Source organism: Martes martes (assembly GCF_963455335.1).
Source record: "Martes martes genome assembly, chromosome: 7".
In the NCBI taxonomy this organism is placed as follows: domain Eukaryota; kingdom Metazoa; phylum Chordata; class Mammalia; order Carnivora; family Mustelidae; genus Martes; species Martes martes.
The window spans coordinates 56,453,941-56,469,497 of NC_137894.1; the positions used below are offsets into that span (position 1 = coordinate 56,453,941).

At 38.6% G+C, this 15,557-nt stretch overlaps 1 protein-coding gene across 2 annotated transcripts in view; it reads right to left on the bottom strand.

Annotated features, from left to right (window-relative positions):
• The window catches only part of MEIS2 (Meis homeobox 2), a 206,897-nt gene that overhangs the window by 55,163 nt on the left and 136,177 nt on the right, over positions 1 to 15,557 (bottom strand). For both annotated transcript variants that reach the window (XM_080807703.1, XM_080807702.1), the window contains exon 9: positions 4,872 to 4,948. In XM_080807703.1, coding sequence (XP_080663829.1) covers positions 4,872 to 4,948 — 77 coding nt within the window. The remainder of the gene's footprint in view (positions 1 to 4,871; positions 4,949 to 15,557) is intronic.

Consider the following 15,557-nt stretch of genomic DNA (forward strand, 5'->3'; position numbering starts at 1 on the left):
CTCCACACTCAGCAGGGAGTCTGTCTGCCTGAGATTCTCTCTCTCTCCCTCTGCCCCATGTCAAGTGCACACATGCGTGTTCTCTCTCTCTCTCAAAATAAATAACATCTTCAGAATATAAAATGAAATAAGCCTGGAAATAGGAACTTTAAAATTAATATTGTAATTCAGATACAGCATTGAGAAAAGTTGCATGAGAACACGGAAATGTCATGACTTTTGTCATAGTATTTTTAGCTTAATGGATTTTGTCCAAGTTAAGACTGTCGTATTTCAGTGATTATTATTGTCAAAGATGTATGACTGCACCCCAACAAATTATTCAAGCAAGAACTTCCTCATTAAAGAAAAAAAAGAACTTCCTCATTAAAAAGTAATTAAAAAAAATCTTTTGTCAATGATGTTGTAAGCGTGCCTCCTGAGGAAATATCAGAGAGTTAATACCCAAAACTTTCCTTCAAGACGTCTAACCTTCACAGCTATTTGAAGCTACTTACCTCCTAGGGTTCCCTAATCTTACCTCCCTGGCATCAAAGAACTACAAAATAAAAAAAATTTAAAAATAAAAAAGAAGAAGAAAGAAAGAAAAGAAAAAAAAAACGATCATTTAAGAAACTACAAAAGTCCATCTTTGTTTAATACAGAAGCAATGCATATACATGAGGTGGACATTAGCTGAACCCACCGTGGTGATCGTTTCACAGTGTATATAATAAGTAGAACCAATGTGTTGTATGCCTTAAACTTATACAGTGATGTAAGCCAACTATTTCTCAGTATAATTGGGGGGAAAAAGGAAAAAGGAAATGTTTTAAAAGCGCTTAGCACAGGTTGGTATATAGTGAACAGTAAATAAGTGATAACAAAATAAATTAGATGTAATATGCTTGTGAGCTCCATGAGGGTAAGAATTATGTCTCCTCCATCTATAAAATCACCGACTTCTAACCCATAACAATAAATAGATGTTATTTATAGAATGTGGGAAAAAAAGAAGCTATGCACAAAAAGTTTTTGCCGCCCAAATTTTCTTTCCCTTTGAAAGAAATCTCCACTCTAGTCTGGTAAGCTACTTAATGACTTCATTATTGAAATCATTGTATGGAATCCTATTTCTCATTTTTACGACTTATTTTGAACTATTTTAATAATAGATGGCATCCATGGTGTGTGCTGGCACTATGCCGAGCACTCAGCATGCAGCATTTTGTGAATTCTCACGACTATGTAAGTAATCTATAGACCACTGCCCCCATTTTACAGATGAGGAAACTAAAGCATCAAGGAGTTAAGTGATCTGCTGCAGTCAGACATCTGACAGATGATGGAACAATGATTTTAACCCCGTAGGGTCTGGTTCTGGAGCCTGAGCGCTTACCTACCATGCCATATTACCATTTAAGCTTGAATCAATATCCAGTCTAACGACATCACATTTGCTTCCCCATTGTGAGAAGGTTATTCAGTTGAGGATATGTATTTCTTAGCGGTTTTTCTCTCCTAATGCATGTACCTGGGTTGTTCTAACCAGCAGAGAAAACCAGTCTTGCCACTTGTGATTAGCTTTAGCGGTGAAGCATATACATCGAAGAGCTAGCTGGTTATCATGGTTTTTGGTTTTGTTTTGTTTTGTTTTGTTTTTTAAAAAGGTCTTAATTAGAGGACTGGTTATGTAGGTGCTTCTGAGGGCTAACCGTAAGAAAAAATGACTCGGTGTCATAAACTCCACTCTTCTCCTGCAATCACATTTGATTTGGTTGTATCCTCACTGTTTGCATCCTACCTAGTGTAAATACACTGGAAAAGCCCATTAGGATTATTTCTATCATTGGCTGCTAAGATAAAACAATCTCTAATTCCCTTAATTACCTTCTAAACTTCCTTTTTGCTTATTCGTTCTAAAACTGCTGACTGATCTTAACAGGTCTGTTTTCACCGCTTCTTGCTCTTTTCAGGAGCATGGATCCATGTGCTATTGCTTATTACTCTAGACGTGGATGTCTATGTTACAGCGCGGCTTAACAACCCTGACCTTGCTTGGCCTTTGTATTTCAAGAGGTTCATGAGAAGCAGAACTAGAACAGCAAGTCAGCCATGATTTTATGATTTGTGCACTTTCTAGACTATTCTAACTCTTTGGGTACAAGCCCTACGGCACACAAAGCCTAAAGCCCTGGCCTTAATCAGAGGAGTGGGTATTATTTCCAAGGAGAGCTGACTGAACAAGGTTTGGGAACTGCTGTCTGATCCCTGTGCTTTTTTGCTGAGAGCTCTCAGGGCCTGGAGAAATAGCTTATAGCCCACTGTTACCACGTCTCTTAGGCATCACTTAGCACTTAAGGACAGTGATTATGAAGCCCTTTGAAATTAGGCTGGATAGCTTTCTCTGTTTCCAGGCTGACTTCATCAAGGCATTGGACAGTTTCAAGATGGACTGACGTTGGCCGGTGTTCTCTTTTAAACGTCTTTGTGAAATCCCCAGAAATTCGATCCCTATATGAAATTCCTGGTAGTCTTTTCGAGCTATTTGCTGTGCTATCCTCATGAGTCACACCTTATTATCGAAGTTACAGTAGCTGTTAACTAAGAATTGGACCTCGGGGCAGGATTATAGGGTTTTTCAGAAGGAAGTGTGAAAATTAGGAAGATGGAATTATTTTGTAGAGACGTAGGTGTCAACGTTTATGCCATATTACGGAAAGTCTACTGAGCGCTAGAATGTCACATCCTAACCCTGGGCGTTCTGCAGCAAATACGGCTCAAATAATAGAGAAATGAGACGCCTAAACCGTCCCGCAGACAGGACTCGTCGGATGTGCCTTCCGGGCTCGATGGAATTCAGAAAACAAGGGTGCTCTTTCCAGGTGCCCACCAGGTGTCTGATTGTGAGAAACGCTCCTCTTTAGATACAGGACCTGAGCTTCTTCCCTCTTGAAGTATAATGACTACATCAAAAAGTACAGGTAAGGGATGATACGGAACAGTACGTTCAAAAAAGAGCAAGATCAAATGTCAATGCTGAAACTCCGCAGAAGGACTTCATTTCTCTCAAATACTCCCATCACCACCTTCCTCAACTTGCCCCCCACCACCCCGCCCCGGGTGCAAAAATCATGATTCCAGAGCGATATTAACTGCACGAAGGACCACGGGCTAGAGAGCGGCTCCGTTTGGCCATCAGTGTGTTGTCCAATAACGTGCAGGGCGAGTAAGTTTCCCATAGTTAACGCAGAGCGTATTTATTTTTCCTATTTTGGACCACCAGTAGCTCGTGCGGGGAGCATAAAATGGAATATAGATGTGGACGTATATTCTATGTGTTTACGCTATGAGGCTCGTATCAACATATAATCACACACACTTCCCTGTCAGGAGCTCAGAGGCTTTATCCCAAGTTTTTGGTCTAAAGGGTATCTTTACATGTACATAGTTCCAATCTTTAGAAGAAAATTAAAGTGAATTCAAGTCTGTATTGTCTATCCTTCCTTTCTGCCTTTCTTTTCAGGTTAGCAGTTTATTTCTGCATTAATCACCCTGACAGAAGCAAGGCAACTCAATTTTCTGCTTCTGTAGGTAGGCACATCACTTTCTGTACAGCACAGGCATGAAAAGGGCTGCAGCTAAGCTTTGGTTACTGGTGTAATTGAAATGCTATCCACACTATAGGGTGCATTAAAGTCAGATAACGGCAGTTCCTGTGGCCAATTTAAGTAGCTTGACTTCCCTGGGAAAAAAAAAAATTGCCTGACAGATAAGGCAGACAAACTGGCTAATTCTCCAAGCATGTCTCTCATTGTGATCCTAGAAAAATGAGAAAAAAATGAATCACAGAACCACAAAATCAATTGACCCTCGGGTAGCTCATCAGGCAGCGAGCCTGATAAACCTAAAAGCTTTGTTAATGTCTGCCTGCCTGTATCCCACAGATAGAGCACTTTGTAAATGAACCTGCTTTGATAAATATATTAAGGAAAGCTGTGAATAAAGGCAGAGACTTCTCATTTGTAAATACAACCTCTGCTACATGGAATTAGAATGATAAAATGGAGTTCCATGTAATTAAGTTTGTATAAGGCCTGAAATCCGTGCAAATACTTTCCCTGAATTTTGAAAGGGAACTGTCAGTTCAATTAATCTGAACATCACCCCAAGAATGTACTGAACAAAATTAAGCTGCTGATAAAACCTGGGCCAGTATTTTGATAAGTAATTCCTATATCATTTCTTGGCCACTGTGATCATTTTATTTAATCCTCTGCCCCTCCTTTTCCTCAGTTACCCTCTAAGCCACATACAAAGGGTGATGGTCCATGCACCACACAGGAGTAATCTGTCAAATCGCAAAGCTCAAAATGGGAAAATGTTTTCCTTCCCGTCCCCCACAACCCCGTGTTAAAAAAAAAAAAAATAGGGTAAATAAATTTCTATTATGAAATGCTAAAAAGCCTGCATCTTCATCACCCCTGAAAGCCTAGACAAAAGAACCCTTCCCAGACCCGATCACTCTGTAAGAGGACCGCACAAAAAATAGAAAACAAAACAAAACAAAAACCACAGTAACTGTTTTCAATAGGAATGACCCGAACAGAATTTGTGGTTCAACTGGAGAATTCTGAAGCATCAGAGATGGGAAAAGTGAGGTGGAGAGGGAGAGAGAGAGAGAGAGAGAGGAATACATCTTACAACCACCATTTACCTTTTCGTCCCCTACACACTACTTTCACACTACTTTCACTACTTTCACACCTCAGGGTAGAAACACAGACGTTATCCTCCTCAATTTCATTTGTTTCAGAAGCAAAAGAGAAAACAATTATTTAGAAATCTCATTTTAGCCAGGGGAGAAAGACATTGGTTTTTGGGTCACTCACCAGTTGTTTACTTGGAGAATTGTAAGTCCTGTGTCTTGCGCTAACTGTTTCTTCTGCTCTTCGGAAGGGTACGGATGCTAATGAAAAAACAAATGTTTTGAAAGATGTATCAGAAGTTAAGAAAGAGTCACTTACTTCTAAGAATGAAACCACTGTTTGTGATTTCTTTAGTCTATGGCTTGATTTTCGTAATCGAGGCTTTTGCTTTGTTTGGTTTTAATCATGTGGAGAAAAATATAGGCCGGGACAAGAATCCCAAAAACCTGCATTAGGAGCCCCTTCGTTCCTGTCACACTTTGGAGGGCCGGCTGTAAAAAGCAAAGTGTTTCAGTTATTCAATTTCTTCAGCCGGTCAGGGATGGAAAGCACTTTTCGTGATGGGATCAGATTTTTGGTTATCGGCAGTCACTTCAGTTACACTAAGAGAACTAGTTTCGGGGCCATTTTACTCTATTGCCTCGAAAACCTACGTGAAGCCCTTATCCTACGTCATCTTTGTGAGATGGCCAATATAATCATTATTTCCTAGTTAATCTGAGGTTATTGACAGTAGAAGTTTGGAAAGTGAGATAGGAGGTCATCGCTACTATTTTAGAAGCCATGGCAACCGATCCAATCGTAACAGACTTTACTGACTGTATTTATGTTGACTCCTTCAAAGGCCAGTGGGAGATGCACTCATTCTTAATCGTTACTACTCTGCATTAACACAGTGGGTCACGCACGATGACCACATATCAAAAGGAGTCAATGACGTGCCAGGCTTCACAGAGAAATTTTACATTTGACCTTACGGTGTGCCAATCAGCGAATGAAGCCATGGGTTTTGATGCTTTTTCATTTGTCTTTACTTCCCATCAGGGCTCACCAACATTTGTACTGAGCCACCCTCCCACCATCGACCACTTCCCTCTATCATTCTGAATTCGAGGACTGTCATTTCAGAACCACACACTCCCTTCTGGAGACACTGTAGTTGCATGCACATGATTATAAAACACGTCTCTAGGGAGGTCCCTGCTTTCAATTCACTGGTTTTCTTAAACAGAAAAGTAAACTTTTATCCAGCATGTCAAAGTCATTCATAAACTAGGAAGCCTTTAATATTATTTCCCATCAACATTATTAAAGGGTGACATTAGGAACAACAGAGTATTCCATTCAGAGCATTCTAATCATCCCAGTGTTGGAGAGAATGCGCATTCTTCAATCATCTAAAATTTTATTCTTCAGGTATTTCATCTTCTATAATAGTCTGCATTATCCAAAATGTGTACAATTACTTATTAGCAAACCCAAATGCCATTAGGTTAAACAAAATCCCCTGTACAGCAAAAGGGGTTAACCAGATTTGTATTAGTATAGAAGCCAGGCTTTTAATATTCTGCAAATGTTAACAAAGAAAGATGATAATGTTGAGTTAATATGGGTTAAGCATAAAATGAAAATAAATTTTTTTGATTGCGAGGTGTTGACACTTTTTTGGCTAGGGCCTGCAGCCTGTTCCTGAAAGCTGTGTAATTACAGAAGGCTTTTCCCCTCCTTCCCCCTCCTGCTTCGAGCCTACCCACATTAGTAATGACCCCTTCACTGCTTCAAAAACCACTAATGGTCTTCAGCACGGGCAAGAAAAATGAACAGGATAAATTGGAATCCACAGTCAGTAATTTGCATCCTATGAGGCTGCTTTGGCCACTCACACTCATTCCTGGCCATCAATCCTTGCCTGTCAGGTGCGGCCCTCTGCCGCCACGACAAATACTCCTCCTAACACTCTGGTTCATCCAAACAATGTACTGGTCCTCTATTCTCCTTTTGGTAATGGAGATAATGAATGACTGCCCAAACAAGAAGGATTGCCCATCACAGACACCCGGGTGGCTTCAAGCTGGAAAAGGCCAGGGTACAAATTTTAATGGACTGAAAACAGTGGTTGGGGGGAAAGGACCAAGAACAATCCCCAGATCCTTCTCATCCTAGGATTTTCCTGCCAGATGCAAGGGAGGAGCACCTTTTGACTCTTCGTCCCTCTAAGATTTTTGAAGGCTTCGGTTTATTAGGTTATTGTCCCTATATGGCAATGATGGAAGATTGAACAGAAATGTGCAAATAACAAAAAGGAAAATGAGGACTCATTGCACGAGCACATCGACATGCACTGGCAATGTCATCCAGTATGTTGTTCCTTTATGCGGTATTTTCCATTTGGTGTGTTCAGTCTTGCTCACTGTTGGATGAGTGTGCTCAAGGCAGGTCTAACAAAACATGGGGGTTGTGGGGTGTGTGTGTGTGAAAAAGAGGGACAGAGGCAGACACACACATGCACACGCAGAAGGTTTGGATGAAATAAAGGTTTAGGATGTTAAGGAAGTAGAAGCGTAGAAATCTGATGTGAGTGGAGAGCCAATTCCTTCAAGTAGGACTGTAAATTCTGATCACATAACGAGAATTCTTTCCAGTGTTTTATTAGAAATTTAGTCAAATGACCACAAAATTACATAAACAGTACATTTTATCTTGGGAATCCCTGAGCCGTACTTTCGTTTCACGATGAGAGCAGTTGCAAATTCCATCCACAATCATTAAAAAAATTGGGACTTTACCAAAATTCACCTTGCACAGATGGCTTTTTTTTTAATTAATAGGGAAGACCATAATAACTTTAACTTATTTAAATAACGTTCTGTGGTTTTTGAACATTCGTGATTCATGCCCCTTTTATACATGGAGTGGACTGTTTATCGGAAAGTGTTCTGGCAGTCAGCCACTATATTTCTAAAATTAAAAAGGGGATGGAAAACAATCAGCTTTCAGAGGAACTGGAACCATGGCAATGTGTTTTGGATTAATTTACAAATATATGTATATATTTAAGGCCTAACTGTAGAACCAGAGAATTTCTACTACATGGTCTATCATACGCATTCTTCTACTTTATTAGAACAGACATCATATTGAAATAATAAACATGGGAGGCCTTCACTTCTTCTTTGATGTATATTACTAAATGTCTGACTGGCTCAAGTTTAAAATAAACTTTGGTATGTTTGCACTTGAAAACTGGAAGTAGACCACAAGCAATAATTTGTTGTCAGTTTCCATATTCTTGGACTAAAGCTATAGTTTAGTCTGTTCACTGTTGGGGGCCAACCCACTCTGGTCCAGTGGCCCAGAGGTGGCTCAATTTACTTTTAAGAACGCACATCGTAACATAATAGCGACGATGATGATTCCCTTCATCAAGAAAGAACCAGCATAGGTCAAAGTTTTTCACATCCCAAAATAGTTCTGAAGCCACCGTTGAAATAGAAGTGAGTCACAAGGATCTCCTTACTTTGAATATCAACTGACAACTCTTCAAAAAGTTAATGAGACATGTGTGGCTCACGACCCAGTGTAGATAGAAAATATTTTTAATTGCTTTTTTTCCCCCTAAAGACTCATTTGAAAGTAAGGTATCATTTTTATTCAAGATACTAACCTTACTTAGATCTTCTGTCCCTCTCTCCTTTTCAGGTTAACCTAGTTTATCAAGTACATGGAAATGGATCTACAATATCCTTAGAATACATCAGTGAAACAGTTTTTGGAAGAAACCACTTAATAATAACCTTCTTTTGTGATTAATCCCTCTCCAATAATGTCCAAACTGGAAATGATTTATCGTGAATTTTATTCTATGTCAAAAGGATTTGTACTGATGTCTAAGAAGACTTCAAGTTATATTTCTAACCATCTCATGAATTAGAAATATAGGATAAATGAAAATGGTAGTATTTGGAAGGGTGAAAAATTGAAATAACCTATCAACTGAATCATAGTTAAATAAAATGTGAGGTTCTCATGAAAAGGTTTTCTCATATATTGAGTTAAAAAAGCAAATTGTAGAACATGTATTATGAATTTTTGTAAAAGAGATAAATAGATTATGTATGTATATATCTGTCCCTGTAACTGCAAGAAAACATCTGGCAAAACACACACTGATAATGGTTTACGTTAAGTAGGGTATGGGGTTGAGACTTTAACTTTTTGTTTACAGATACCTATACTGTCTGTCTGTACTGCTTCAAACAAGGGTTTTAAAGACTTAATTTTTAAATTATAATTTATCATAATTGTAATGAATTCATGTACTTCATATTTTTAAATCCATGGTAATTTAACATTTTTATAAAGTTATATTCTTTCATGCTATGATAACTTTCTCACTGGATAATTTTTTTTAAAGATTTTGTTTATTTATCTGACAGACAGAGATCTCAAGTAGTCAGAAAGGCAGAGAGAGAGAGAGAGAGAGAGAGAGGGAAGCAGGCTCCCTGCTGAGCAGAGAGCCTGATGCAGGGCTTGATCCCAGGACCCTGGGACCACAACCTGAGCTGAAAGCAGAGGCTTAACACACTGAGCCACCCAGGCATCCCTGACTAGACAATTTTCAAAAGCAGCATATCTCTAGGACCAGCCCTATCTTTTAAGTTTTCCTCCCTACCCAATGAGTCTGACTCACTTGCTGGCCTATGAAGCTTACTAGACGAGCTCTTTGGAACAATGTCCAGTTTCTCAAATGACTTCTGTGATGATATAATGTAACCATTAAGACAAACCATGGAGTAATTTATTGAGCAGGGTCTTAGTTTGAGCAAACACTGGGAAACTGATCACCATGGCGACAGCTTCCCTTTCCTCAGTCCCCTCCAAGACACTATTTGCTCTTTAGAGTTCACCGAGGTGACTTAGATTTTGATGATGCCACTCATATATGGAACCCTCTAAGCAATTTTCCTGAGGTGAACAATAAAACTGCCTTGGGTAGGGCGCCTGGATGGTTCAGTTGGTTAAGCCTTGCCTTCAACTCAAGTCATGATCCCAGAGTTCTGGGATGGAGTCCCAAATTGGGCTCCCTGCTCAGCAGGGAGTCTGCTTCTCTCTCTGCCTCTGCCCTTTACCCCTTCTTGTGCGTGCTCTCTCTCTCAAAATAAATAAACAAAATCTTAATAAAAATAAAAATTAAATTAAAATCCACATTGGGTAAATATCCCTTACTACTCTAGGACTATGCTTACTGAATTGGGGTACACGCAGAGGTGTTAAAGACTTAACCCCTGAATAAATAAATGCGTTTTCTGGAATGTCAAATTTATTCAGTGGCCATTAATTTAACATCTTTTTCATATGTAAACAAAAATGCCTATGCTATGACTAGAATGTATGCAACAAATAACATTTTCACATAAAACAAAAAACAAGATACTTAAAACCCATCACATCCTCACAGTTGAAGGTAATCTCCTCTCCACTAAATTCATATTGCAATTTATTTGGTACTCATAACTTTAGCCTCTCATGGTTATATATTATTTATATATTCTGTTTTCATTAAATATCACTTTCTGAGGGCAAAGCCTTGGGTTTTTTAAACTTTTGTAATTCTCCCCAACTTCATCTGAGTATCTCTAAATATTTGTAGGAAAAACGGAAAACAAACAAATAAACAAAAACAGACGTAAGTTCTCCGTCAAGCTGTGCTGTCACCTTGAACAAGACTGTGCCTAGAATCCAGTCTCTGGAAGGTAAAACGAAGAGGTTAAGAGAGCTCTGTATGAGTTGAGAAATGTCTATAGAGATTATAATAAAGTTTGTGATGGTCAATTGTGAATCTTAGTGATTCTCTCTCTCTCTCAAATTGCCTTGAGCTTCTGATCGCTACCTCAGGATACAGTACAAACTCTTCACTCTTCCACTGCCAAACTCACTTCCTGTTTCTACCCTAAGCACTTCTACAGGAAACATGATGTATCTCTCGCTTTGTGTTGCTGTTGGAAGTGTCTGCATTTCTGTGTGTCCCCTTATCTCTGTCCTGAGTTCTCGAGGTCAGAACCACAAAATAGCAGAATAAAAAGGTCTTGAGATAGAACTATGGTCTGGAACCCAACTTATGTAGATGAGAAAACAGAGACTCCTAGGCTTAAGGAACATACACCCAGTCACGGAAGCAGGAAGCAGGAAGAGAAGGGATAACCACATGCTCTCCTGACACTTAGTGAAGGTTTTTCCCACTTTCACGTTAACATTTCTCACTGAAGTATCTTTGCCCTTTCTTTTGGTAATGCTACCCTGATTTTCTTTAGGAATGTGTTCAGGGGTGGCTAGCGGACCAGGCTTAGTCAATCAGCATAGTCAGTCATTCCGGCTGCATTGAGAATGAAACCCAACTTAGGTTAATGGGAGTCAGTTGGACTGTCCGTCAAAGGCATTCTCTTTTCACAGGGGTTACTCAGTCAGTAGAATGTGTGCCTGGAGTTGCTGATGCCATTGTCGCCACCGAAATAGAAAAGCCTGGCTGAGGACGAAGGCCATGCAGACAAAAGCAGAGCCAATGAAGAATAGATGCCTGACATTATTTCTGCATGCGGATACAGCTCTACCTAAAGCCAGCTCCTTTTACCTTTCAGTTACTTGAACCAATAAATTAGTCCTGACTCATATACATGGCCGGCTTAGATTACCTGCAACCTTCTCAGTTTATTCCTTCACCCCCTCCGGCTAAAAACGATTATTTGTTATTGAAAAAAGAAAAAAGAATAGGAGGAAGGAGAAGGAAGAAGAGGAAAGAAATGAACCATGTTGCTTTCACCTATGCCTGCAGACTCTGATCAAACATGACAAAAATATTGAGGATTGGGATTTTGAAAAAAGGCTTATCAGAGTTGTGATCCCAATAAATTTAAAAATGACCCAACTTGGAAGACAGATATTTAAGCATGCAATGCATATAAAAACCAGAATTTTTAAAAATCTAAATAAGAAAACCAAAGTATAAGGTAGAATTCTTAGGGTATTTCTTAAAACGACCAGAGAGTAAATTTTAGTATGTTTCTTGTGTCAAGTTGCAACTCTTAAAAGAAATGATAGAAATTTGCTAATCAAAATACCTAAGACTCAAAAACCTTACAGAAACCAAAGGCTGTGATAATGCAAAATGACACAATAGCTTTTGCAATCATCCAGTTAATTTAGGGTTATTTTATTTCAGTAAAATTCCCAGCTGCCAGAAGACAGTGCATTTTACAACACGCCCTTCCATTTCCATGATCCTGTCATGTCCCTCATGGCCAGTCCAAACACTGGATCCAATGGAAAATCCTCTCCAGCCAGAAGTAGTCAGTCTCCCTAAAAATTTCAGTGCTTTCTCTCCCTCTCCTCCCTTGTGTCTTTATTTGACCCACACTGTTTTTTTGTTTTGTTTTGTTTTGTTTTAAGATTTTATTTATTTGGCAGAGAGAGGTCACAAGCAGGCAGAGAGGCAGGCAGAGAGAGAGGGGGGAAGCAGGCTCCCCGCTGAGCAGAGAGCCTGACGTGGGGCTCGATCCCAGGACCCTGAGATCATGACCTGAGCCGAAGGCAGAGGCTTAACCCACTGAGCCTCCCAGGCGCCCTGACCCACACTGTTTTTTTATGTATATTGTGTACTTCTGTTACATCCTTCGCTGCACTGCAAATCATTTGAGGACAGAGGTCAAGATTCAAAGCACTTAGCACAGTGTATCCCACATAATAGGTGCTCAATACATCCTTGTGTGTGATGTATTGCTTCTGAGATTTATAATGTTTCCTTCTAGAAAGGGCTGATGGTGCTACGTATATGAAGCATAAATACCCAGATAAAAATGGAAAGATTGAGTCAGTCACCTAACTGTTTTACTGACACAATGTTGGATATTTGAAAACATCTACTAAATTTTTCACGTTTCATCCAGATGTTTGGTGTCATGGAAACCCAGATTTCAGAGTAAGATCAGTGAGCTGGGTTTTGTGTGGTTTGGTTTTTTTTTTTTAATGCCACATGTATATTTGGGATGAAGAAAATGTGGCTATTTCAGGAGATTCATTTCCATTTGAGTTCACATGGTAGTAAGTAGATTGAATTAGAATAATCACATCTTTTAAAATTCAGAAAAAGGTTTGAGAGTTTTTTTAATAACAGCCAGATCCTAAGAGATTAACATGTTTGGTTGATATTTAGAGTCATGGTAGGAAGGCCTCATTAAAAAGGGCAAAAAGAAAAGTGCTTGCTCTCTCTCTGGTAGATAAGCTAATGGAATACTGAAGGAGCCTGATGGATTATCATCCAGAGATTTTAAGAACAGTTATTAAAATTATTATTATTAATATATAGATAAAATTAAAAAAATGAAGAAGGAATTTCTTATGAAACCAAAGTTAATGACTGAAAGAAAAAAAAAAGTAAGTGTCTTGGGACAAAGAAGTAACACTTCTTGCGAGGGGAAATGTTGCATAGACATATTTTAATGGTATAGAGGGAGTACATATGGGCAGGAAAGCTGAAAATGAGTGAAGGTTAGACATCACCAACACCCATTCTACTTTTTAATATTTTTCACTAATTTTTATTATTTTTAAAGATTTTTATTTTTATGTTATCTCTACCCCCAATCTGGAGCTTGAATTTATAACCCCCAAATCAAGAGTTGCCTTGCTCTCCTGACTCAGCTAGCCAGGTGCTACCTCCTACTGCACCAGCCCTCCCCACGCCCCCCGCCCCCTGCCCGGCCCAGTATACTTCTAAATTTCCAAAAAGATATAAGAAGTATTAGAAAAACATTTCTAGATAGGGGTCCGGATTTTAAGCACAATGGATATAATTATTTTCCTATTGACTGAGACTTTAAAGCTGAGCTCAGTCTTATTTTGAAAAATAACAGAAATATATTCCTAAGGCTAGAGAAAGATAATTTTTATTTAACATTTGTTAGGACGCTCCCATGAGCTGCTTGCCCATGCGTGTTACACTGCCTACATGGCTAATGGGTAATCTTACCAAATGAGCCAAAGGCCACAAATAAGGCCTTGACTCATTTAACAATCATTTCACATTTCCACACTATGACCAAATTAATATTTTATGGGACTACTCAGTTCTATAGCCAGACCACTTTTCCAAAAAATTGAATTTTGTGCTTATTTATTTTATGGATCATTTGTTGAAATAGGTTTCAAAACAGGTTTGGGCTATTTAGATTTTTCAGTGAACTGAAAAAGAAAAACTTACAGACCCAGAGTTTTAGAACTAGACAGGACATCAGAGTAATCTCATTCAAACTTTCTTATTTTGTGTCTAACAAAACTGAGGTCAAATGAGGAGAAAGGGACTTGCCTAAACCTTGTTGGCCTGGTCTCCTCCATTTTTTGTTTTTTTTTTTAAGGCATCCCTGGTTTCCCCAGCAAGAAGAAATTTCACAATTACATAATCTCAATGAACATTTCGTATGGAATGTCTAATTTCTACCCAAGAATGGTGGATACCAATAGCCAGATTTTATCCTGTAAATTACTTAACATCCATTTCTACATGTTCTTACATCACCTTACACTTCTCCCTCATGCCAGGCCACTGCATTGCAAATACCGGCTCATTTGTCTACCTCTCCTACCTGACCCTACTCCCCTTGAGAGCAGAGACTGGCTATTGACTTCTGGAATCTAGTTCACAGCCCAGCATGCAAGGGGCATCAAAACTGCATGTTGAATTAATCAAACCAATAAATTCTTTGCAACCTAAAAATACTATTTTGAACTGAGAGAGAAGTCAGTGGAGGCAAAGATAGCAAATGAGAGGGGAGACTTAAGGAGGGAGATATGCAAAGAGGTAAATAATACCAACATTTTATGGCATCATACGTGAAACAGTGAAAACCAGCTCTTCTTTAAAATAAGAGTAAAATTTTATATATGTAGAGAACGGGGCAGAAATTGGCTAATTCAGATGGTGACACTGAGAAGCTGTAGAAAAGAGGTAAGTGCTTGGGACTTTTCATTAGCATTTAATATCTCTTCTTGTTAAAGAGGCTAAGGGGTTTCTTTAAAACAAGGATCTGAAGTACGTGGTAGAGAGTTATATAATGTCTAGACAACAGAGATACTTGTATCTAATCTTATGACAACAATCCTACTTAACAGGTCCAGACACAGTGCCGTATGAGACGGAGTTAGAAGGAAATGAGGATTTGTGATTAGTCTGTTACGTTTCTTTAATAACATGAAAAAATATGGATAAAAAAGTAAGCAAAATAAGTCAATCATAGAAAGACAATTATCATATGATCTCTCTGATATGAGGAATTTGAGAGGAAGGGCGATGGGTTTGGCGTGTAGGGAAGGAAAAAATGAAATGAGATGGGTTCAGGAGGCAGACAAAACATAAGAGACTCTTAATCTCACAAAACAAACTGAAGGTTGCTGGGAGGTGGGAGGGTAGGGATAGGGTGACTGGGTTATGGACGTTGGGGAAGGTATGTGCTATGGTAAGTGCTGTGAAATGTAGAAGCCTGATGATTCACAGACCTGTACCCCTGGGGCAAATAATACATTATATGTTAATAAAAATAATTTTAAAAAATAAATAAAAAATAAAAATTAAAAAAGACTTAGGTGTATCTGCTTACTTTGTCCACAACAAGAAAATTCATAACATATTGAAAATATTAAATTGTAATTAGCTCTAACCATCACTTTAGGTTTATATTACTTCTAATCTAACATATTTATTGATAAGAACGCACATTATTTTTAAGAACTATTTTTAAATATTTTTAAATATTATTCCATGCAACTCAAAATAAAAATTGTCATTTACATCCCTAAAAAAAAAGTGGGAGTACATATTAA